This window comes from Dermacentor variabilis, unplaced genomic scaffold (assembly GCF_050947875.1).
Source record: "Dermacentor variabilis isolate Ectoservices unplaced genomic scaffold, ASM5094787v1 scaffold_12, whole genome shotgun sequence".
In the NCBI taxonomy this organism is placed as follows: domain Eukaryota; kingdom Metazoa; phylum Arthropoda; class Arachnida; order Ixodida; family Ixodidae; genus Dermacentor; species Dermacentor variabilis.
In genome coordinates, this window is record NW_027460280.1 from 37653338 (window position 1) to 37675839 (window position 22502).

Sequence of the window (22502 nt, forward strand, 5' to 3'; positions counted from 1 at the left end):
ACCTGCGGCCCATTGTGCGGGCGGGCGGCTGCGCGCGTATACGAGCGTGGCACCGAGCGATGGCGCTGCCCTCGTCCTTGAACAGCGCGGTTACGCTGGTTCGTGGTGACGGGGGAACGTTAGTGTAGTGTACAGCTATGTGCTGCGAGTGTAAATTTCTGGTGGCCCGCTGAAATTTCGCCCCGGCTTATGAAACTTTTAAGAAACACGCGGATGGAGACAAAGAAACAAAACTAGACAGCACGGTCGAGCGCACACTTGCATCTTCGTTTTATTTATTTATTTATTTATTTATTTATTTATTAAAGCTAGCCACCGAATATCCAGGCAGTCGTACCAATCGCGCCACTAGGTGACTCGACGATGAAGACTTCCTTTTGACCATGCACACGGCGTGCACTGAGTCATTAAGCGGCCGTGGCTTAGTGATGGCCGACAGACAGTGCGTCATGTTACTGTGCGGGAAGAATGACCGAGGGGCTCGGTTTTGTTGTCAGTGTGTGTTGGCTTCATGTAGACGAGTTTCATGGGCATGAACCCATTAGCGCGCGAAAAGGCATTCGTTCCCGCCTTGCCATCTAATTATTCAGGAGACCTAAGTTTTTTGCAGACAGTTGTGCTACAGTGGAATTGCTCGCCATGGCTTGCCGACGGATTGCCGAATCCGTTGTAGCGTTTGTGACGGTGCGAGAATAGTGCTGTACTTTCGTAGAATCTTCGTCTAGTAGATCACGGTAGGAACGATGCTAGGCGTTTGATCAGTAGCTTTGCACGAGGATTCTTTACGAACCCGCCGTGGTGGCTCAGTGGCCATGGCGTTGCGCTACTCAGCCCGAGGGCGCCGGGTCAAATCCCGGCCGCGGCGGCCGCATTTCGGCGGGTCTGAAATGCAAAAGCGGCCGTGTACAATATTGGGTGCACGCTAGACAACCCCAAAGGGTCAAAATTAATCCGGAGTTCCTTACTACGATGCGCCTCATAATCAAATCCTGGTTTTGGCACCTAAAACGCCAGAATTTAATTTAAATTTAATTCTTTATCAATAACGTCATAATTCTATCCACAGTATTTGTTTACAAAATTCCATCTGCATATAGAGGGCTTATCGAAGAGCATATCGGTTTGCTCCACCCTCAGAGCACATGCAGGTAAGCTGCGCTAGCAATGAACGCTGTGCACTTTGAGCAAACCGTTATAAGCATGCAGCGTTGTCCTTTTAAACCAAGGGAAGACGCAGCCTCGGTCTTGTGCGACGTCTGAGCTGCGCCGACTGGCGCGCGGGCCCGTTCCTCCGAGGGAAGAGGGGGGGGGGGGGGGGTCATCACGGCGTGCACCGCACATTTGGCCGCAGCTCGGCGGCAGCTGGCTGGCTTCGGTGTCTGCGACGGCGTGGGACGTGGGGCTCGTTTCGGCAGCCGGGCGTCGCCAAGGCGGCCACAGCTGCACATTAGGGCGAGTGCGGCGCTTGCTTCTCACGTGACGCCAACGTCCTCGCCCTCGATGGCCCGTGTCTGAATAGTCCAGCTCGCAAGACGTCCGCCCGTCCGTCGCAGAATATTTAGAACTCTGCAAGACTGTTTTTCCTCGCACTTGTGCATTGCCGTCAGCGCATGTGCGCGCCCGTGTACAGCTCGAAAAGTCCGTTCTTTCCCTGTCGCCTTGGTCGGAAAGCTTATGAGCTACCGTTCGGCTACCCTAGCAGAACTCGCATAGCAGAGCAACCGAAGAGCCCCTAGTACCGATCGGATGCTGGCATCTACGAGCCGCTTAGAGCGAGCTGCAATTTATTGATGGATTTGTTTCTTTAGTGATGGCGCGCGCAAATCCGATTGGGTACGCGTCGTGTGTTGCAGCGCCTCTTCTTGTGTCGGGCTGCAGCTAGCAACATTGTTTCGGGAAGCATCGACAGGCGCGGTAATGGGCGTCCCTGCGGCAGTGGATGGAGCAGCCGCTCGGCAACTCGTCTCTGGGCGCCGCTGCTTTGTTCACGCCGGCCGGGAGCTGGCTCCGCGGGAAAGAGCACCGTTTGGTGGGAGCGGAGAAAAAGGTTCACGGCGTTGCCCGTAGCCGAGAGGCCAACTGCTGGAAATGGCGACTGGCTGCTGTGTTGTACAGTCCGATCTATAAGCGTTGGTACAGTCGGTCAAAAATGAAACGGGGAGCCGCCTCACTGAAAATGTTAAAAAAAAGAAAAAAAAAAGCGTTACAAACAGCTAGAATTCTCCTAATCGGGATATTGCTGAAAGACGTGCTTCGGCACCAATGAGGATTGCGCATATCACTTCAGAGCGGTGTATTTTACCCTGCCTAACTGTATCGACATATGTTCAACGATCGTAAATGGGGTTCGGACAGGCACTACAGCGGAAGCTGAGTGCCGTTGCGTGAAGGCAAGTAAGTTTGAAGAGATTTGCGTAGGAATATACTGTACTCTGTACAGTCTTGCCTGAAGCAATGTTTGCTCTTTAAAAAAAAACAAAGAGAAGAACCGGGGAAGTGGGAGGGGGCGATTAGCGGATTAAGCTCAGTAAAGTCTAGCTCCTCACTCAATTGTCGGATTGTCATAAACCGATTTTTAACCACTGTGACTGCTACGTGGTGCCACTTGCGTGTGCACAGGAACAAGTGTCATTTGGAAACGAGCTCTCAGAAATACAATTGACGTTTGGACTTATTGGGTCTTAGCGCCGCGGTGGCTCAGTGAATATGGCCAGGCTGCTGCTGAGCACAAGGCGGCGTGTTCGAGTGCGGCATGCCGGTGGTGGCGAAATGCTTAAGCGCCCGTGTTACGTCTGATCGAAACTAATCCAGAGCCCTCGAATACCATGTCTCTCAAGGACATTATTTTTGCTTTGGGACATTAAATCAAATCGGCGAATTATTTGTAACGCGCGCCACCCCTCCCCCTCCCCCTCCTCCTACCCCTCCTCCTCCTCGCTTTTTAAGCGTAGCTTTTAAGCTGTCCCGCAGTCTAAACTGCACCCTGCCCTGGTTCCGAAAGTGCTTAAAAACGTCGTCGCACTTACCTAGATTCACTGAGCAAACTTGTCACACTGTTTCTTAATTTCAAACTATCTTGCGTTGAGGCCACTAACTCGAAGAGCCAGCAACATCCTTTGCCACCTATGTACAGTCGCGTTCTGTATGAGCTGCAACGAGGTGCCGGTGGTCGAAAGGGCTCCAAGATTGAACAGCAGCGCCGACATGCCAAAAATCGGAGAACACTGCTTCAAGCACTGGCGTTTATTAAACGAGTTCTTCGTAAGTCGGCACTGCCGTTCAGTCTTTGAGCTCCTTCGACCACGCGGCCACCATGTTGCAGCAGATATTGAACGCGACGCTACATTCTGGTATGTACCATGCAGTGTGGTGAAAGAGAGAGGGAGAGGGAGGGAGGGAGGATAGACAGGGAGGTTGTTCCATCCTTAGGGAAAATAAGATATCTAATCTTTTTGGCTGCTCTGTCACTACGCTAACAGCCTGGCTATATTCAGGCATATAGCGATGACTCTTTCCAAACAAATTCTTCTACAACTGCCTTTGTCATTCCAGAATGGAACCAAATACAAACGTTTAAACTATATTACACGACGTCATCAACAACAGCAGAGCTTTTTGCAATATTGTCTTTGTTATGCTACATAAATTCGATGCAAACAGGGGAACAATGGGTCATCCTTTATGACTCGCAGGCAGCTTTGCCGTCACTCCATGGTGACATCAGCAATTCGCAAGACATGGCCTTAGTTTACGAGACACTAAAGGAACTCACAAAAGCAAGTGAAGAAAATCTCACAGTAATGTTCCAATGGATACTTGGCTACTGCAATATCACTGGGAATGTTGCAGCAGACAAGCCAGCTGGACAAGCGCATGTTAATAGTGCCACATATGGTCTCCCTCTAACGCAAGGCAAATTGCGGCACATACTAAGACAGATCTCAACCCGTGGTATATCAAAGCGACATGGTTTGATCAGAACTCGAAATCTTCAGATTTATTTCGCATTGACCCATCGTTTCAATTTAAGATCCCGTCCACATTAGACACAACCAGAGCCTTTGAAACGATGATTCATCGTCTGCGGCTCGGTACCGCGTACACGAAACACTTTCGACATAAAATTTCAAGAGCTGATAGTCCGGAATGCACTTGTGGCCACGCAGATGAGGATGGACGGCATCGCCTGGCGGAATGTCCGCGACACGCCACACACAGACAACGCTTAGCACGTGATTTAGGGGCATTAATAGATCGCAGGCCTTTCAGCTTCAGGGAAGTCTTAGGTCCTTGGCCAACATACTCATTGCAAAGACGAGCGTTACTGGCCCGTCAAAGATTTCGACAAGCTAGCAATATTCTCGGAAACTACTGAGTAGGGTGTTTAAATATGACAAGCGCATTCTATATCTTTTTTTTTACTCGACTTTTGCCAATTCAATGCCTGGTTTTATGTACCTTCATATGAATATAATCCGTGCTTTCTTATGTGCCCTGATTTTAGTCTTGTTATGTGACCGAACTTTGTGTTGCTGTGTACCTTAGTTGACTTTCAGTTATAGTGTGACATTAGTGTACTTATGTTACCGCAATTTGTGTTATGATTTCATTATTTTTATTATGATTTATTATTTATTTGAATGCTTATGTGAAAAGGAGTAACCGGCGCCAATTAATGTCGACGACATCTCCTAAATACCATGTACTACTACTACTATACTACTACTATACAACAACAACAACAACAACTACTACTACTACTACTACTACTACTACTACTACTACTAATAATAATAATAATAATAATAATAATAATGAAGCGGCTCAGCTGCTGAGCAAGACAGATCAGTGGCACAGGGCAGAACAGAATGAAGAGAAACAAAGAAAAATAATCAGGAAAGGAACTATCAATCGCTTATATTGCGTGCGTGTGCGTCGAAGCTACCACCTGAACGAATATCACGTTCCCATCGTATCAGTACATCACGTTCATGGTGAAATTCGCATCACTCATTAGCATCCAAGCGCTGATAGCAGCTTACGTTTGGTATGATTGCCTGCAGACTTATCGTTTATTAACGCATATACATGCCAAGCGTCCATATCGATCACATTTCCAAATAGCGTCCCTAAAGTAGACGACACGCCGAAAATATATCGGACCGCATACCAACTATGTGTTTTCTCTGATAGTTGATGACCCTGTACTTGACCCAAAAGAAAAAGATACCGACACAGGGTCATTACACGGGATGATTTGCAAGTCGCCAAAGGGGACGTCTTTCAGCGACAAGAAATCTGAACATTGGCCTCTCGTGTGCATTGAATAAAAGTGGAGTTATTTTATCACATATACGCGTAATCTACTTCTACACATGTGCTTGAGTGAGCAAAATGTCACTGCTAATTTAGAACCGCGGCCATTCACAGCAGTCGGTTGAAATAAAGGAATAGCGGCTGCCATGTGCGGCATAATCGACCACGGAGGAGACGTGTTGAACATCTTTCTGGCTCAACACGGACGCTTACAACAGTGATCGCATTTACTGTAACCGTCGGTCTCTTGCGACAGTAAAAGGTAACGCTCTCAAGCGTTAGTAGATTCACGTATGTTACTTACCTTGCAATAGCTTCATTTTTTTAATTACTGTAATGAAAAAAGAAAAAAAAAACAGTTGAAAATCGCTTCCTTCCGGCAAAATTATATAACTGGTCCTTCAATAAAGGTTCCTTTTTGTCCCCAATGGAGTGAAAATAAGTCGAAAACCCGCAATTCCACTCCGGTTATCAGACAAAAAGTAACACACGAGAATGCTTTTGCCCCCACTTCTGTCACCTTCCTGTCCTTTATTTTATGTCTTTTATTAAACGACCAGTTACATTCACTTCCCGGCTATTGCGATATACAAAATCCATAGGCGAGTCACCACGTGACCCTGGGACGAGAAATGAGCACATTGAAAACCTGACCTACTGCGCCGACAGGAATAATTGGGGAGCAACGAGACGGGTCTTCGTGTCCTGATCGGATTTCATTTTTGACTGGCTGCTCACACGCTGCCTGTATGCCGGATGAGGTTATTGAGGGGAGGAGAATGCCACGATTGAAAAAATAACAAATAAAAAATAAAACGCACAGAGAGTGAGAGAGAGAGAGAGAGAGAGGAGGGAGGGAGAGAGAGAGCAGGGAGGTTAACCAGACGCGACTCCGGTTTGCTACCCTGCACTGGGGGAAGGGGTAGCAAACCGAATGCGACGCAGTGCCCTTGCGAGGTTGCGCATAAGCATTGCGTGCCAGGAAAGAGCGGCCCAATCAACGCGCAGTTCGCGCTGGCACAGTTGCAAGGCCGGCTAACTGACGGACTATCAGAATCGAAGAGAGGTCTTTGAGGCTCAATCGTAGATGTAGGATTAGGTAGCTTTAGAAATAGCGTCCCTAAGCGGCTTTGCATGAGGAAAAATCCAAACTCATTTGTACGTCTTTTGCGATACGTTGTACGCCTGGACGATAGCGTCGCCTATAGCTTTGAGTCACATATATTTCTAAAACTCCCTATTGCCTTCGGTTTCTCAGAAGCTATAGCTAGCTCGTCGTTAGTTCCTCTACTGCGCACATGCGTGTGAGTACGGCACACACTCGATATAGGACACAAACTTTGCAACGCCGCGACGGAGAATCACTTAAACATAACTACACTAAGTATATGTTCCTGAGATATACACTCTGGGTAATCTATAACGCGTATACGCTGCAGGACCCTCTCGCGTTGCTCTTTATGTGAACAGGGGCTTCCCATGAATGTGAATTATACGTTTATTTTCACCTTTTTGCGCGAGTGTTTGTTTTACTTAGAGCACGACGCAAAAGCGTAAAGCGAAACACTGCTGAGGTCGTGTATGATAAATCAATCAAATCTTTATTTTAACTATGAGGTACAGGGTGAAAAATTGAAGAGCAGAGAAAAAGCCGTTCTTCTACGGCTTGACGAAAATTCCGCCTTTTGTATCGCAGGTTACGTGTGGGACCTCACTTCTCGGTGCACTTATGCAAATAAAGTTACACAAGACGTCATGTAAGAATGGGCCATCTTGGCGATTCGTCTATGGAATGCGCGAGCATTGATAACGGCGCGTGCGGCTGTTCTTTAAACAAAATGTTGCTTAAGTGGCGTGGTTGAGGCCACCGGAGCGACGACTTGCCGTTCAATAGCGGAGCTCGTCACTGAAATCGCGAGTTGAATTTCAGTCAATGGACTTTTGGAATTGTAGGATCGCGGCCAGGCTTGTGAGCTGCTGGTGCGGAGCTTCGTGTCCTCCCTCCACATATATACTATGCGCGGCTTTTCGCTGTGGTACCTTACTGTTTTCGTCCGCGTTTCTAGGCGCAGTGGCCGCAACTAGCCGGGCGCCACTGTGGGGTGCCCGGCGCAGTGGCGCGTCTGTCGTGTGCGTCTTGGCTCCCCCGAGCGTCGCGGGCGCCCAACACGCAATAAAACGCGGTCATGCTCACACGGAGCTGTCCTTGTGAACGTCCGTTCTGTACACATTATAGAGTGACGCTCTCTGAAAGTCCACGCGTGGACCACTAGATCATCGAACAGACCGAATTTGCTGTCATGCCCGGCATAGCACACCAAGACGAGCCATTCTGGTTGTTGTGATATAGGGAGCCTACAACTAGGGGCTCTCCCCAGTATATGAACAAAGACTTCGTGAGCCTTCGCAACAGTCTCCCATAGTCTACGCATCTGGGGCCCAATTCATAAAGCTTTTCGTTCGGCTATACGGACCCTTCTTTGCGGAAGCCTGCAAGGAAGAGTCATGAAAGGGAAAATTAACGTCGACCCGACTTGTAGTACGAAGCTATGTAAAGAAATCCCATACGGGTTTCACAAAAATAAAGGTTATTTCATGTCGATGAAGGCGCATAATTGACCTGTTCGTGTCCAGCTCGAATTAGCAGCTTTGTTGTAGAGTTTGTTTGGCGTTGTTGCGATCCTTCGGGGGAGGTCGTTCAAGAGGAGCACCGGCGCGCGAATTGCTCCCAACAGTCGCGATCGCGAAGCGGAAGATTCCGTGAACGGCCGCCGAGTAGCGCGCGCTTTGCCACATGCTCGAAAGCAAGCGTTTCGTTTCGCGCGCTGTGCCCGCGCTCAGCTGTTGTGGCGTTGGAGCTGGGAGATCCGAGAGAGACGGCCGGTGACGTGTGCGCACGCGCGCCGTGTGCCAACACGCATTTCGCCGGATGACGTCGGGGCCGCGATTTCTCCGCGCGGTTCTTTGTGTGCGTGTTTTCCGCCCTCCTTTTTTAACTTCTTCGGTCTGACGCCGCGCAGCCGAGGGGGAGGGTCGACACGTGAAGGCCACCACGCGTCGATCGCCTTTCTCCGGCGCGGGGAAAGCGACCGCTGCTGTGACGTGGGCGCCCCGTTTCGAACACGTAACGCCGTGACGGCTGCCTTGCGTCCGTTTTCTGCTTCGCGCTATCCGGCACTGACAGCCGGCTCGCGGTGGAGCAGGGACGGGTCTTCCGAGTCGCTAGCCGACACGCTGTGACGCCCTGAATCGGTGACGTTCAAGTCAGCGCCTTCGGCGAGACGGTGATCTCGCGACGACGTAGGCGACTACATGCGGCTTTGCTAGGTTGACGCAAGTGCCGCGTAAAACACTTTCTGGCAAGTTCGGTATGTACAGTCATCAGCGTACCGAACCGACGTTTACATTGCTGTTCCGATGAGAAGAAAAAAATCACTTCCGGAGTGGAAAAGCGTGGTTCGTTGTTCATTTTCTGCATGTCAAAAGGAAACAGGCATGCCAACTAACACAGGTGCGCGTTTGCTAGCACTCGCGGAAAGCCCACCATAAGGGCGATTTGTGGTAGTTTGTGCAGTGGGGGCAGGCTCCTTTGTTACTCGTAATTGCGGTACCTTGGTGTCCCTCGGTGGTAGCTCGTCTAGCCATATTCGCCTTGCACAACGTTTCTGGGTCAACAGGATCTGCTTGTGAGGCCGCACAAAGCACGCAGTGTAAAAACGTGAATGAAAACTGTTAGACGCTGCCGGGACGCAATGAAGGACGTGGTCGCGAGGTGCAAGTGCAAAAGCAATATTTTGATTTCGCACTCTTTGCACAATATATATGCTTCCGGTCTGCCTATACACCCATGTTCCATTTCGTTATTGATTAATGAGTTGTGTTCATGCCGAAGGTACCCTTACCTGTTACCTTTGTTACTGTGTGCGTACGGGGGGGGGGGGGTTACACGTCATGATTATGATGAAGCAGCGCAGTTGAAAAAAAAAGGACGTTCACACAAACATGAATGCTGAGGACACACACAGGCGCTGACATTTGACAGCGCTCATAATAATAATAATAATAATAATAATAATAATAATAATAATAATAATAATAATAATTGGGAGTCTGCTTATACTAATGTCACGAGTTGACATAGTATAACACACATATGAGCGACTTTGCCATCTTTAATATAAACTCAAATGGCAACCTTCGTTTCGGCTGATAATGCACGTGGAGCTATGAACATAGTAAACAAGGTGCACAAGGATTTGAGAACGTAATTGTGCGCAGAGCTGCATTGCGTAATCTCTTTTTTTTTATGCAAATAAGTTTTGAATTCGGCAAACCACGACTAAAGTAATGTATGACGAGGCAATGAAAGACAAAAATGACAGTCGCTTAAGTATCATCACGTGATTTGAATGCCACCTTAATCAACTTTAATCCAACTTAATCCACTTTACTCCGCCTTAAGTAACCTTACTCTAACTTCTTCTAACTTCACTGTAATTCACTTTAATTACCCATAATTACTACTAATTAACGTTGTTATACCATTTCGTAACCTCTTAGTTACTACTGAGGTCATGCAAGACGCTGTGACGTCACCTCCTCGCCATTGGCTGCGCCGTCACGTGCCCAATGATGCACGCACTAGGCCACGCCTTTAGTCAGCCAGAAGGCTGCGCCGTGACGTGTACAGTGACGCACATACTAGGCACACCTTTAGTCACCCGCAACCGTGGAGCTGCCCTGGGGTCGGGGAAGCGTGCTCGTCTTGCATCCTGGAGGCCCGGGTTCCATGCCTACCTAGACCGAAGTTTACGAATTTTTTTTCAAAGTCGTTAATTTACTTTGTTTACAGAAATCTCGCTGAGAAATGCGACGGCAATCCGAGCATTTTTTTACGTGTTTTTACTCTGCGTCGTCGGCCATTTTTGGTGCCATCGCTTGATGACACTGGATTTTCATCCTCATGGGACATATAATGCATTGACATTAATAATTTTCTCTACTGCGCGATCAAAGCATGTCCTTGCGTTTGAGAGATTGACGTGGTGAAGGAAGTTTAGAACGTGTATTAGTAATATGTGGTCTCCAGTTCGTAATTATTGTCTAATGTGACTCCCGAATGTCTAATTGGGTGTATAATTTTTCGGGAATTGGTGCCGTGAAGGCGAATTCGCAGTGATCCCCATGGTATTACTCCGATAAACTACCAACTTCCGCTTCTATCTCCAAGGCAGATTAACAATATGGCCACATATGTCAGTCGTAAGCCCCAATACTTCCTAAATGTCAGTGTGCTGCTATAGCTCTGTCGTGGCGATTACCCATCTTTGCTTATAAGCGCTTTCGCAGAAACAGAGTGAGCTGTGTGCAACATGAGCCAATATGGGCGCTAACCATCGCCGTAATAAAAGCGTCCGCTTCACAGCGATGAACCCGTGCGAACTTCGCTGGCGCCTGGGATCTTGCTGCAGTGGCCTGTGCTCTTGATACCGAAACAAGTCGCTTAGTTGTAGCACCCGCGCCTTTCACCGGAATCTCAAAAACAGTCCTTGAGCTGGCGGGTTAAGGGGCCTGGGATAGCGCTCCGCCACTGGCGTCGTCTCGATCGAGCATCGTAAATGGCTCGCCATGTTTACGACTGTTCGTGGCGCATTTTGTCGCAGCTTTTTTCGTTAAGTTTTCCATTCTTGCGGTATTCGTTTGCTCGCTGTCTGAGGCAGTTTCGCAGTCTGCCTGTAAGCCTCGGAGGTGAGCGGTTCTCGGCGGCCGAGCTCCGGAAACGGGCGACGCCAAACTTGCGTGCGCACGCCAACTTCGCCGCGCAGCAGCTCGCATCAGCTGCGTGCGACCGTTGCGCAGCGAGGTTTTGCCGAGTTTCCAGGGGGTCTCCCCGAGGGCCTCGCATGGCGTCACCTTGCCTGGCTAGATCTACCCGCCGCACTCTGGCCGCGCTAGCCTTGGGAAAGAAATGCCGAGGAGGGGTGGGCGCTACGTGGGGGGGGGGGGGGGGGGGGTGTTAGCGCGATAGCGTTTCGAAACACATTTGTGCCGGCGCGTTTCTTCACAATGCGCCGCGGCAGCGTGCGGCTTGGTCCTTGGGCGGCTCTCATTGTGCGCACGCGCGTTCCAAACCCCAGCACTGCGGCGCCGCGTGTGTAAACACCCGCTCGTGGATTTTAGGAACCGGCGGCGGCAGCAGCCCTTTGTTGCCGCTTCCAGTGCCCGAGACATCGGCAAATAGCGACCCTGCACACTCGCGCGGGACCTTCAACGGCCCGTGCAGTTTGCCTCGCCTTTCGGTCTTTGTCGGTTGCCTTTATGTAGTGTGCAGCAACAACGGCGTTCAACAAAAGTATCCGCTGCATGCCCGCGCCTGTGGTCCCGGTAGTACGCCGCTAAGCGGTGGTAGCGGACGCCTGCGCACTCGATAGGATGCCCCTCTTTTCTGTGGGTCCCGTTCATTTAGCCTCGGAAGAGATAAGCTTCACAGGCGCCACATTTCGATCCAGCAGATGCCACAGACAGAAACAAAAATACGCTTTTCGAGTGGACGGGCTCGCTGCATGAGGAGGTATCGGAAGGAAATTCGAGGAAACCTATTTATTGTGAAAGATTTTAGCGAAACTATCGTGTAGCGCTGGGCAGATAGCCGTCATCAGTGCAGCTGCGTTCACGAAGAAAGACCTCATTGGGGAAATGGAAGCGGTTTGAAATAGTCGGCCTCTAAAAATTTCTAGTGAGGTCGTCACGTCAAAAAGTACCGCAAACACCCGCATCCTTCCAACCTTCAGAGACGAAAATTTCCTGGGGATTTCCGACGGGTTTCACATTTCGTATAGCACTGTGCGGAACTACTTTAGCACTGAGTGTTCTTCCGTTGCATGCTAGTGCGCATCTCGCGTGCACGGTTTCACATCCTCGCCCTCCTTCATTTGGCAGCGCGTTCCTTTCCCTTGACAGCTGTTCCCACTCTTGCCAGCGCGGACCGGTGGCGCAGTGTTTTTGTTTCCTCTCGAACTTACAGCTTTAGCGCCCCGAGGGATTTATTTAGAGACCATTTGTGTTGGCGCCCGTGAGATTCTGCGTGGCAGCCTTTGCAGATTCATAGTAGTATAACGCAAATATGGGGATGCAGACAACAGAACAGCAAATATACAAGCTCTAATTTAATTTTAACTACAATTTATTGCAAGGCGGTTTATACGCACCGACATTCAAAACATGAGCGAATATAGCATGAGCGACTCCTGATGGAGTATAATGAAACACGTATCGGCAAACCCAGATAGTATACACAGGCGGCTCTTCAGGCACAGGCTGCGTGGACCCTCTAGGAACCGTAATTAATTATCTGTTAGTGATGTTGAATGTTTGCTAACATCTGCATGAGGGAATCACTTGCGCGCTGCTGGGAAGGCAAAGGAAAATAAACATGAATTCATGTGCTTGGCGTGTCCATCGCATTTCCTAAAATTAGCACATTTGTGCAACGTCCGATGTAGAGTAAGATTGGTGCTGGGACATATACCCCGTTACGGTACAGGTGGCCGCGGAAGTTTACGTAACACGAAAGGCATCAAAACTTATACTCGCCGACGTTTGCACAGCCTTCAAGGCAGAGATGCAGCGTGGGCACACGGAAGTGCACAGGTAAGCATGCGCCAGCCTTGTTCCGGTCGACCTAAGTGTACTGTGTTGCTAGGTGCACTGACATGGCGGTCGGTGGCCACGGAGCGCGCGTGTGTATATTATCGCTGGTGGCCGGCCGATTGCACCTGTGGCTTGCATGCTCCATCAAATGAGCCATCCGTGCGACGCACATCCCTCGCCCCGTTTGTTGGCTCGGAGCATGGTCGGGGTTCGCCTCCCTCCCAAACGGGGCGGAAGTGCGTGTCACGTTTACGCGAAAGGTCGTAGAACCCGACCGGCACAGCACAGCCTGCTCGCCAAATTTGGCCACAGCAAAAGAGAAACCGGCAACTACCGCAACTATTCCACTTCCGCATTTGTCTTTTCCCGTTTGCCACCGTATTTCAACGGTATCGCGAGGGGGCGTTATCCTTCATGAGCAGCTAGTGTCGCGGGTTTCGCTTCGCGCCTTAACTTCTCTGGGTGCCAGGGCACGAATGTATGTTGTCATTTTCTTGTTTTCTTCCCACTGGGATTTTGTCTGTCAAGAGTGTACGGAGATGCGTCTTCTCCTTCATTAATTGCTTGTGCCGAAATGCGTTTCCCAGCCGCGCGTGCTCCAGACGCGCGGGGCATCGAACTGCGCAGCTGGCCGAGCGTGACGCGCTGCTCTTTCGCAGGAGATCCGGCAGCTGGCTTCGCCGGGCGGCGCTCTGCTGGCGGGCGGCGGCGCGGCGGCCGCGGGCGGCGAGGCGGCGGCGTCGCCGTTCGGACGCCGCAGCCCGGCCTCCGAGCCGCTGCTGCTCGAGCCGCCGGCGAGCATGTCGGCGCCTGCGGGAGCGGGCTACGCGGCGGCGGCGCCCATGGTGCACAGGGCCTCGCCCGGGGGCTACGACCTGCGGGGACACCGTCGTGCAGCGCCGCCTCCTCCGCCAGGTGCGTGTTCTCTACGCTTCGCTGCCCTTTCACTCGCGTACGCAGTCAGCTGGTGGATGTTGTGGCACGGTGCTCGCCGCAGCAGCTTCAGGCCTGGCCTACTCGTGTGGACGGGACGAAACTTGACGTTGCTCCCCGCTATAACATCCGAGAGGCCGAGTTTTTGGCCCGTTTAAGCAGATTTTACCCCTCCTTTCGAAGCTAACAACCTATATAGCCGATGTAGGCTACAAAGGTGTAAACCTACGGTAGCCAACCCTAGACTGAGCAGACCAGCCCTGGCGCTGCATAAATTTGGCAAGGCTTTTTCAGTGCTGTGGTAAAGTGACGGTGGTGCCGTAAATGCACACGTTTGCCTGCATGCAGCTGATGACACTTGCTTCGCGTGATTCGTCGTGTCTGTCCAGTGACCTGCCACACCCGATATAACGGGACATCCGTAACGTCGCTGTTGCGGGAGGCCGAGGCCAGAGTCTTTGAAAGATTCCCTTTCTTAAAATGTGTTTTTATTAGCACGAACAGCCTCGTGATTTGTCTTAAGGGAGACGTACAAAATGGTAATGGGTTTAATAAAGAGAGAGAGAGAGAAAAAAAAGAAGAAACGTCATGCCTGCGCCTCTGGCTTGAATGACAGTGAGGCTACTCCGGTACGGTCAGTGTGTGCGAGCGCTGAATACGTGGTACTATATATATATATATACAGACACTTGATTATTTTACCTGCGTTGCGATTGTACACGTACTCTGAGCTTTGTAAATGTCACGAACGATCCCCGGGCTCTTAGGCGTTTCAAGCTGTTTTTCTCCGTCGCCAATAAGCACGAGCCAGCTGTCTGTTACAGATAAAGGAGGAAGGCGTTTCCCAGCCGACCGTTCCATTGTGCGGTACTAATTACGTGAAGCACTCATTCAAGCTGCGTCGCGCGGATTTGTGCTTCTCTTCTGTGATTGGCTCACGTGACCAATAGCTTTCGCCGCACATGCACGGAGTTAGTGAGACGGGGTATATATAGACTTTGTCTCGGTGATCTTGTGACCCCGTTTCGAATCCGATCCATGACTTCTCGAAGGATATATCTTCGCGTCTAGCACAAGCCAAGCGACCTTCTTTGCTGCTCTGTAGGCTGCCGGATTCCGGCATATTTTCTCGTTTGAGCCGATCTTTAGGAGTCGGTGACTGCCCACTGCGAAAATCGAAACAGGACAGAGAATCTGAGAGCTCCGCGAAATCCTCCAGACAAGGAAAGACTTCGAATGCGAGAAGTGGAGTGACCAGTCGGAACTCTCGCCTCGGTGGTCGGTTGCATTTTTCGGTTACCGTTATATGCCAAGCGGAAATACACCTGCATACGATGGTCAGGAAACGAAATATGCGCCTAGCGGAACCAGTCCCGCGAGTTCAAATCTCCGACAGTCTTGCCAAGTAAGAAGGAATATGTGTCTTACGTCCGCTCGCCATTATCCGTCGCACGGTGCGCTCTGCGCTACTTTTGTTAAAGTAGGGCAGTTCTTATGAACATGCATTTTGTTCTACACAACCATTAATCAGTACTGCAAGGGATAGAGGCAGAACTCTGACCGCGCTCAGGCTCTGTAGAAGACATAAAAGCTATGCATGTAACGAAGTGTAATCGAAGTATACTTACTGGCGGGCATCAGTGGTGCTGATGCTATGGCGACGCACCAAGTGTTCGACATGCATGCGCGCGGGGCGTTTCGTGAACACAGTTCCGTACACGCGACTTTGTCGCCTGTTCATGCTTCGTATCTTGTGGCGGCAGGGGTGGATATATGACAAATTCATCTGGCTGCCCATATACCATGAGGGGAGTTTTTTTTTTTTTCCCACGGAGTTCTTCGCTCCTAAAGGGAACGGGCAGGATGCGGTGGCCGTGTTGTCCTCGCCTATCCGCCTGTTGACCTATACCGAACCGAAATTTGGCCTCCTGGCGATGGCGGAGGACGCCTGTAGGCGCCCGAAAAAAACCCTTTTCAGTCGGCGGATAGTGTGAGCTTGGTTCCAAAAGCACGGCCATTAAGCGTACGCGCGCGAAGGTCACTCACGCTGGCCGGTGTAGCGTTTCCTGCGGCGCCGGTCACGAAGGGCGCCTGGGCCACTGTGCCGGGGGAACTGCCGCGCACGCAGCTCCACCGCCGCCGCGTGTGGGTCAAGGCTCGCAGGAAATACTGTGTCCGGCAGGCCCCGCTGCAGGCCTTCCATAGGCTAGCCTACGCCAGAGGCCGGCAGCGCGCGTTGAGACTGGCATGGTTCAGTTTGGCTGGCCGAGGGCGCTCTTTCGTGGATACGCGCTCGGTCTGTCTCTTCACCGAGAGCAGGTCCATGCAAGTGCGAAATACTTTTGCGCAGTACTATTAGCAAGTCTTGCGATCAAGCATCCGCAAAAGCACCTGCACTTCTCAGGTTGGGCTCTCATGAGAGCCTCCTATTACAAACTCCAGAAACGGGGCGAGTTCTCGCAACCCCTTTTGCATGAGTCTCTGCTTGTTTCATATTTGACTCCTCGCTGCAGTACGTTCGCTATGCTCGAGCCCAGGGGCGAACGTACTTTTTTGCGGAGTACGACAACTCTCTAAACTGCGGTTCAATTTGCGACAAGCAGTTACTCCAGTAAAAATAGGTGCCTGCATTCTCTTTGTTCTCATGCATAGCAAACACGTCGCGTTGAGACAGCGTATAACGGTGGCTTTTGTGCACGTATTCGTTTTTTTTTTTCTCCGTCGCCAGATAGCTACAGCTAGGCAACAAGGCTTCGCTACGGCTTTTGTCACTTGTTCCCGGCGTGTCAGCTATCGCGAGTGTATCTTGTCGACGGAAAGAACGACGACGCGTACCTAAACATAGTGATTTTATTTCAAGCGTACTTCGGACGCGGCGCGCGCAAGACGACACCGCTATATACGTGAGTGCCTCACCCGTCGCAAGTTCTGCGCTGGTAGCCAGGCGGTCTTGGACGCCTTTGCCAGTGACGAGTATACACCTGCGGAGCTTCGTCGTGTACACGGTATATCGGCCACTGCGGGGTGTGTTCGCACGTGAGTGTCTTATCTTTGCATTCGTTAAAACTCATTCTGTGCGGCACAAAGATTCGCAAGTGGGCAGAACGCCATCGCAATGCGGCCCCAGCGGCCGGGATTCGATCCCGCGCCCTTCGGCGTAATAGCTCGACGCCATAGACATTTGGAGTATGTAATTTGTGGCTGTTTAGTTAGTTGCTGCTGCCATTTTATCCCATAATCATCTGCAGCTATTAGTACTGGCATGAAGCACCACATTGCGTGTACCAGGAAATTTATTCTCTGGGTTTTGGTGACAGATAAGCCTGTACACAACTTCCTATGCAGATACAATTGCTCAGTATCGCCGCTCAGTGAAAGAACGACATACCGGCACAATAATAAATAGTCACTTCCAATAAGAGAACAGATTCTACGTATCCTCTACATCAGATATTGTTCTCGCCAATCTTAGCACGACAAACTCTAATGTACTAAAGAATATGCATGCTGTGCTCACTTGCACAATAATCTAAACTACCCAAGAAATATCCTTTCTTTGTAAGCCAGCAATGATAATATTTCAGCGCTCCTTTCAACACTCACATGCGTTTCTGCAATAATTAACACAATTACAGATGAATCCTTGCACTTGTTGCTAGGCATGCAAATTAATGTGTTTTAATTAAATGTCAGCGAACGCTCTTTGTCTGTTGTTGAAAACAACGAAAATAATGAAATCACACTTCACATTTAGCGCTTCATTAGATAAGCTTCAGCACTGCATTATGCTGTGATGGGTAGAGGCACAAAAATCAACGCTGTGCTTGAATATTAACTTGAGCTGCGTGGTACTTACATTCGAAAAATCCCTGAGCGAAGCAGGAGAAAGCCAGTGATGATTGTTGCAATCGCTCAACAGGTAGCCAAAGGTTGCTGTGATGTGACTGATCACCTGTGACGTTACGCTAGACAATACAGATGAATGCCGCCCAAAAATAGGCTCCAAATCGCACCATCGGTTGGGGTACGCCAGCCGGCGCAATGTGATGCCTTCACAGCCAGATACTTTAATGTTCTGAGCGCTGACGATCTCTTCTGGCACACTCAGCGCAGAGAGCAGTTCTGTAATAGCGTCCTTCTCAAATTGAAACTGCTGTCTAAACAAAGATTGTTCGATTTTTCCAATATCCAGCAGCCCATGACGTGAACGGTACCTCAGCAGCTCTGACTCGCGACTGCACCTAATTTCATATTCCAGCTCGTCTATGGAGTAGTCACCTTTCAGGTGCCGTGGCGGCACACGCGCCAGCATGAGGTCGTCGATCTCCGCCCACGTTAGCGCAGACAGGAGGCAATGATCACTAAGAATGCTTTTCGGCATGCCTAGAGCTATTCGTAGTACACATCGCAGCGATCGCAATACAAGAAGCAGCACGCTATGAACGAGGCCAGTAAACTCACGAACATGCTGCTTTCGGCTATGGTATCGCTTGGCTTGGCTCGATTGAAAAAAAAAAAAACTTAATTGATTCTGGCGACGTCGGGTGGCACTGCAAACCACGCTCAAACACGCCAGTCGCGCGTTATGCACCTCTATTCAGCTGACTTTGCGGAACGTCCAACTAAAACTGTCATAAACGCTCGCTGCTTAGCGTACGCTAAACTAAAACTGTCTACTATACGCCACCACGATGCAGTATTTCACAAGATGTCGAATGATTCGTCAAAGCGCAGGAATTCGTTTCTGTGGAGGAAAAGGAAAGAAGAAAAAAACTGTAAAGCAGCATATATACGGAATGTGATTCTGTTAGCGAATCGCTTTTAATTTGTGCTATTCATCCACATAAGGCTGCTAATTATTATTGGCACATGTGCATTTCCCTGAAGTTACTCTGGCTTGTCTAATAATTGTAGCTTTGGATGACAGAAAGCGATGTCGCAACGTCAGTGAGGTATTAAGAGAGCGATTGCAAAATCTGCTTTAGTCCTTTTTTGCACTCGCTGACTTGAAGCACCATAGTCGTCCCGGGACGTTGGCCCAGTTTACCCCCATATGGCAAGTGTGACGCGGCGTTCGACACGGTTTGCACGGAAGGCAGTGCAGGTCTGCGGAGACGTTGCGGTGTGCAGAAACTGATCGCTTGGTGACCAGGTCAGCGAAGTGCGTTACGTCAGCTGATGTGGCTTTGACGAATATACAGAAGCGCTACGGCGCACCTTTCTTGCAATGCTCAACTTTTGAATGTTAAGTAAAACTGCCTGTTGTACTCGCCGATGAAAGAAGCTTCGGGGTTGATACTTCGCTGAATTGACCTTCGCGTGGCGTGTGTAGTGTCGCTGTATGCGCATAATTATGGCTCCGCTGTTTCAACCTATACGGAATGTGCGCGGACGCAACTTTTACGAGACCATTAGGCGGTACGTCGGAGTTTTAAAGCCGTTGACAGGGCTTTGTCTTTCGAAGACACGACGGCGAGTTGGGTCGAAGTTTGTACTTCCATGCTGGTGCATTTTGCGAGGAACAAGCCCGCTCATTTTAGACAGCACACGCTTCTGGCCTGTATTAAGTCCCGAACGTTTCCTCACTCTACTGAGTCAAGATTGTACGAGCCGTCGAGAAAACGGAGTCATCACCGCAAATGTGGTAGCTTTGTGGAGGTACGCTGTAGCAAAACCTATAGCCTAGCACGTTATGTTTAATGTTACTGCATTGCTACAGAGAGCAGGTCCTTTATTTTTCTGGCCGACTATCTTGACAAGTACTTTCCCGTCAGTACATTTGATAAAAGCATCCTAGATGATGATGACGAAAACAGCGTCGACGTGATTCGTCTCCAAAATGGAAATCCGGAATTAACACCTCGGTCACACGCTAATTTACGTCTCTGCCGTAATCTCGCCGAGATCGGTGCATGCAGTTCTTTCTGCTATGCAGCATGGCGCCGCCACATCCATCTTCGCCTTCGTGCGGCACCATTTTCGATCGCATCTCATCTTGAAACTTTCGGGCTCTCCAGCGCTCCCAAGAAAGTGTCCGAGCTGGAGCGCTTACTGATCTCTCCCGAAGACTCGTCTTTGCTCTCAGACACCAACCGCGCATGTGCATCAGCCGGCCCCGCAGCCCTCTCGCTCGTTTTGCCCGCTTGTCGCCCCCGTCCGTTGTCTGCGCGCCGACTTTCGACACGTGCGGCGTCATCGACGTTCCGCTTCCTTCTGCACACCGCCAGGTCGAGGCCTTGTCGCCCCCCCCCCCCCCTCCTTTTGGCGACCACCGTTGCTATTGCGTTGGTCAGCGGCCAGCCGCTGATTGTCAGCTGGCGGCTCGCACTTGGACCGCTGCTGCAGGACGTCCAGCGGCGATGAGTCGTGCCGGGGGCGCCCCGAGGAAGGGGTGTCCTCCTCCATCAGGAAGACAATGTAAGCGCTCTCGCCCCTCTTGGCTACCTGCCCTCGGTACCACCGCCCCCCTCCCTCCTCATTTTATGGCGTTGCGCAACGCAGCATCTGCCTGTCTATAGGCAGTCGCACGCCGCCTCCCGTCGCGGGTTCTCTGTGTGAAGCACGCGCGCGCTTTTTGTGGTGTCGCGCAGTCGGTGCACTCGTCAACGCCAGGGAGCTCGTGTATCTCCGGGTGTGGCCTATTCTACGGCAACAGTGTCCGAGTTGCAGCGTGTGCACACTCGCGAGCCGTTCTAGCAATTGAGGTAGCCTGGGCTATCTCCCTCACTTCACCTCGTATTGCACTCGAAGCCACCAAGTCTGAACCGCTCTTTTCTGGACGAGCTATATGTAATATACTCCTATTCTTCTTGATTCTCTTTTTTTTTTTCGGCAAATGCTTTGTCATATGGCATGATGTTTAATGTGCATACCGTAAGGCCCGAGTTCTGCATCCATTGAAGAAGTGTTTTGTGGCGCCTTCTATCGTGTACACGAGGAGCATATCTGGATATATGCCATTAATTGCGTTGTAGCAAACGGTCGGTTTGCAAAAGAATACGGAGCGTTCCTGCTGCAAGTTTGGACATGTTCGTATACAGTGGCAAGCATCTGCTTCTTTTCGTTCGGTTCTCCTCATCCGCCGCATCTAATGATCGAACCTGGTGATGACGGAGGAGGCAAATAATTGGTCTCGAGCAGAATTCAAATTCCCTGAAAATATCGCACTCTTCAGCCCTGTCTTCGCGTTAAGTGTGTACGCATTCAGTGGCTACCCCAGCGCGGCAACGTATGTGCCTGCTCTGGTACCGTACGGCATGCAACGCGCGCAGGGCAGTGCACTGAACGGGGCATGGACTCCGATCGATGCCTCCGCGTGGGAACGTTCTGTGGGGGAGAGCGAGGCTCACTCTCCCTCGTCGCTGCCTGGGTGCGGTCCGGTGGAATATTTCCACTTCTCTGCATCTGCCGTGCCTCATCTTCGACTGGCGTGACTCGCTTCGGACTCGAAAACCGCTGCACGAAGAAACGCACTAGCATAGCCTCCTGTCCCATTAGTTATCGCGAGTGCTGGAGCGCCGAACTATGCCGAACGCATCTTGTCACTATGTTGCTTCGTTTCGTGCGTATGTGCTGCGCTTCCTAGAAGTGTGCTTAATTAACTGCGCTGTATGACCATAACAGAGATGCCACTAGCAGAGCAATGCGTGAATTGTGGAAAAAATGAACAAATACCTTGGAACGTTCGTGTGTGTGTGTGTGTGTGTGTGTGTGTGTGTGTGTGTGTGTGTGTGTGTGTGTGTGTGTGTGTGTGTGTGTGTGTGTGTGTGTGTGTGTGTGTGTCCTACGATTTTTACGGCGAATCTGTGCTCATTGTACAGCTTTTCTAGAAGTAGTGCTGAAGTTGTACAATTGAAATGCAGCAGTTGCTGTCAGATTTGAGCCAAGAACTAGCGATACGAAATTCGGAGCGCTATCCCTAGATTTAGCGGTTTTCAGTACGTTCTGGGCACAAGGATTATTGATCTAGCTTCATATATTAAAGGGACACTAAAGCGAAACAATAAATCAGTTTAGACTAATGGAGCATTGTTTAAGAACCCTGCAGGCAGTCATTTCAAAAAAATTGTTTGATTATTAGATGAGAAAAGGAAGGACCAAGTATCCGTATTTGAATTTCTCGCCGAAACCTCAGCGCCGGTACGTCAGCGTGACGTCAGGGATTCCAAAGTATGTTTTCGCATTTGGGCCGCGTTGGTTCCCGAAACTTGCCATGTGTAATATTTGGTTCCTTTAGAACACAGTGTAGTCAATCTGTACCGCTATATATAGTTAGTAGGCCCTAGAAGATGCCATCAAAATCCGAGACGTCACAGCCCCCAGGTGCGAGAACTTCAGTAGGCGTCGCCACCTGTATTTCGTTCTTGCGCTTTTTCTGGCTTACCAAACGTCTTATCGTTGTAAGAGTGGTGTTTTTGGTGTTGTAGAACGGTAATTTACTGATGCAGAAGAAATCATTTTTCACTTTAGTGTCCCTTTAAATATGTCACAACGCAAAGCACAATGGTGTTGTTGGAATCACACCATGTAAACCCCGACATAGTTACCAGGTATAGTTAGGTTTTCCTTGAAGTTGCAATGAACACACTCGCAAGATCTAGCGA

General features: G+C 50.2%; 1 protein-coding gene across 1 annotated transcript in view; it reads left to right on the forward strand.

Annotated features, from left to right (window-relative positions):
- Positions 1 to 22502, forward strand: part of mura (ring finger protein murashka) — a 168681-nt gene that overhangs the window by 30221 nt on the left and 115958 nt on the right. Inside the window, exon 2 of the mRNA XM_075677384.1 lies at positions 13626 to 13881. Coding sequence (XP_075533499.1) covers positions 13626 to 13881 — 256 coding nt within the window. The remainder of the gene's footprint in view (positions 1 to 13625; positions 13882 to 22502) is intronic.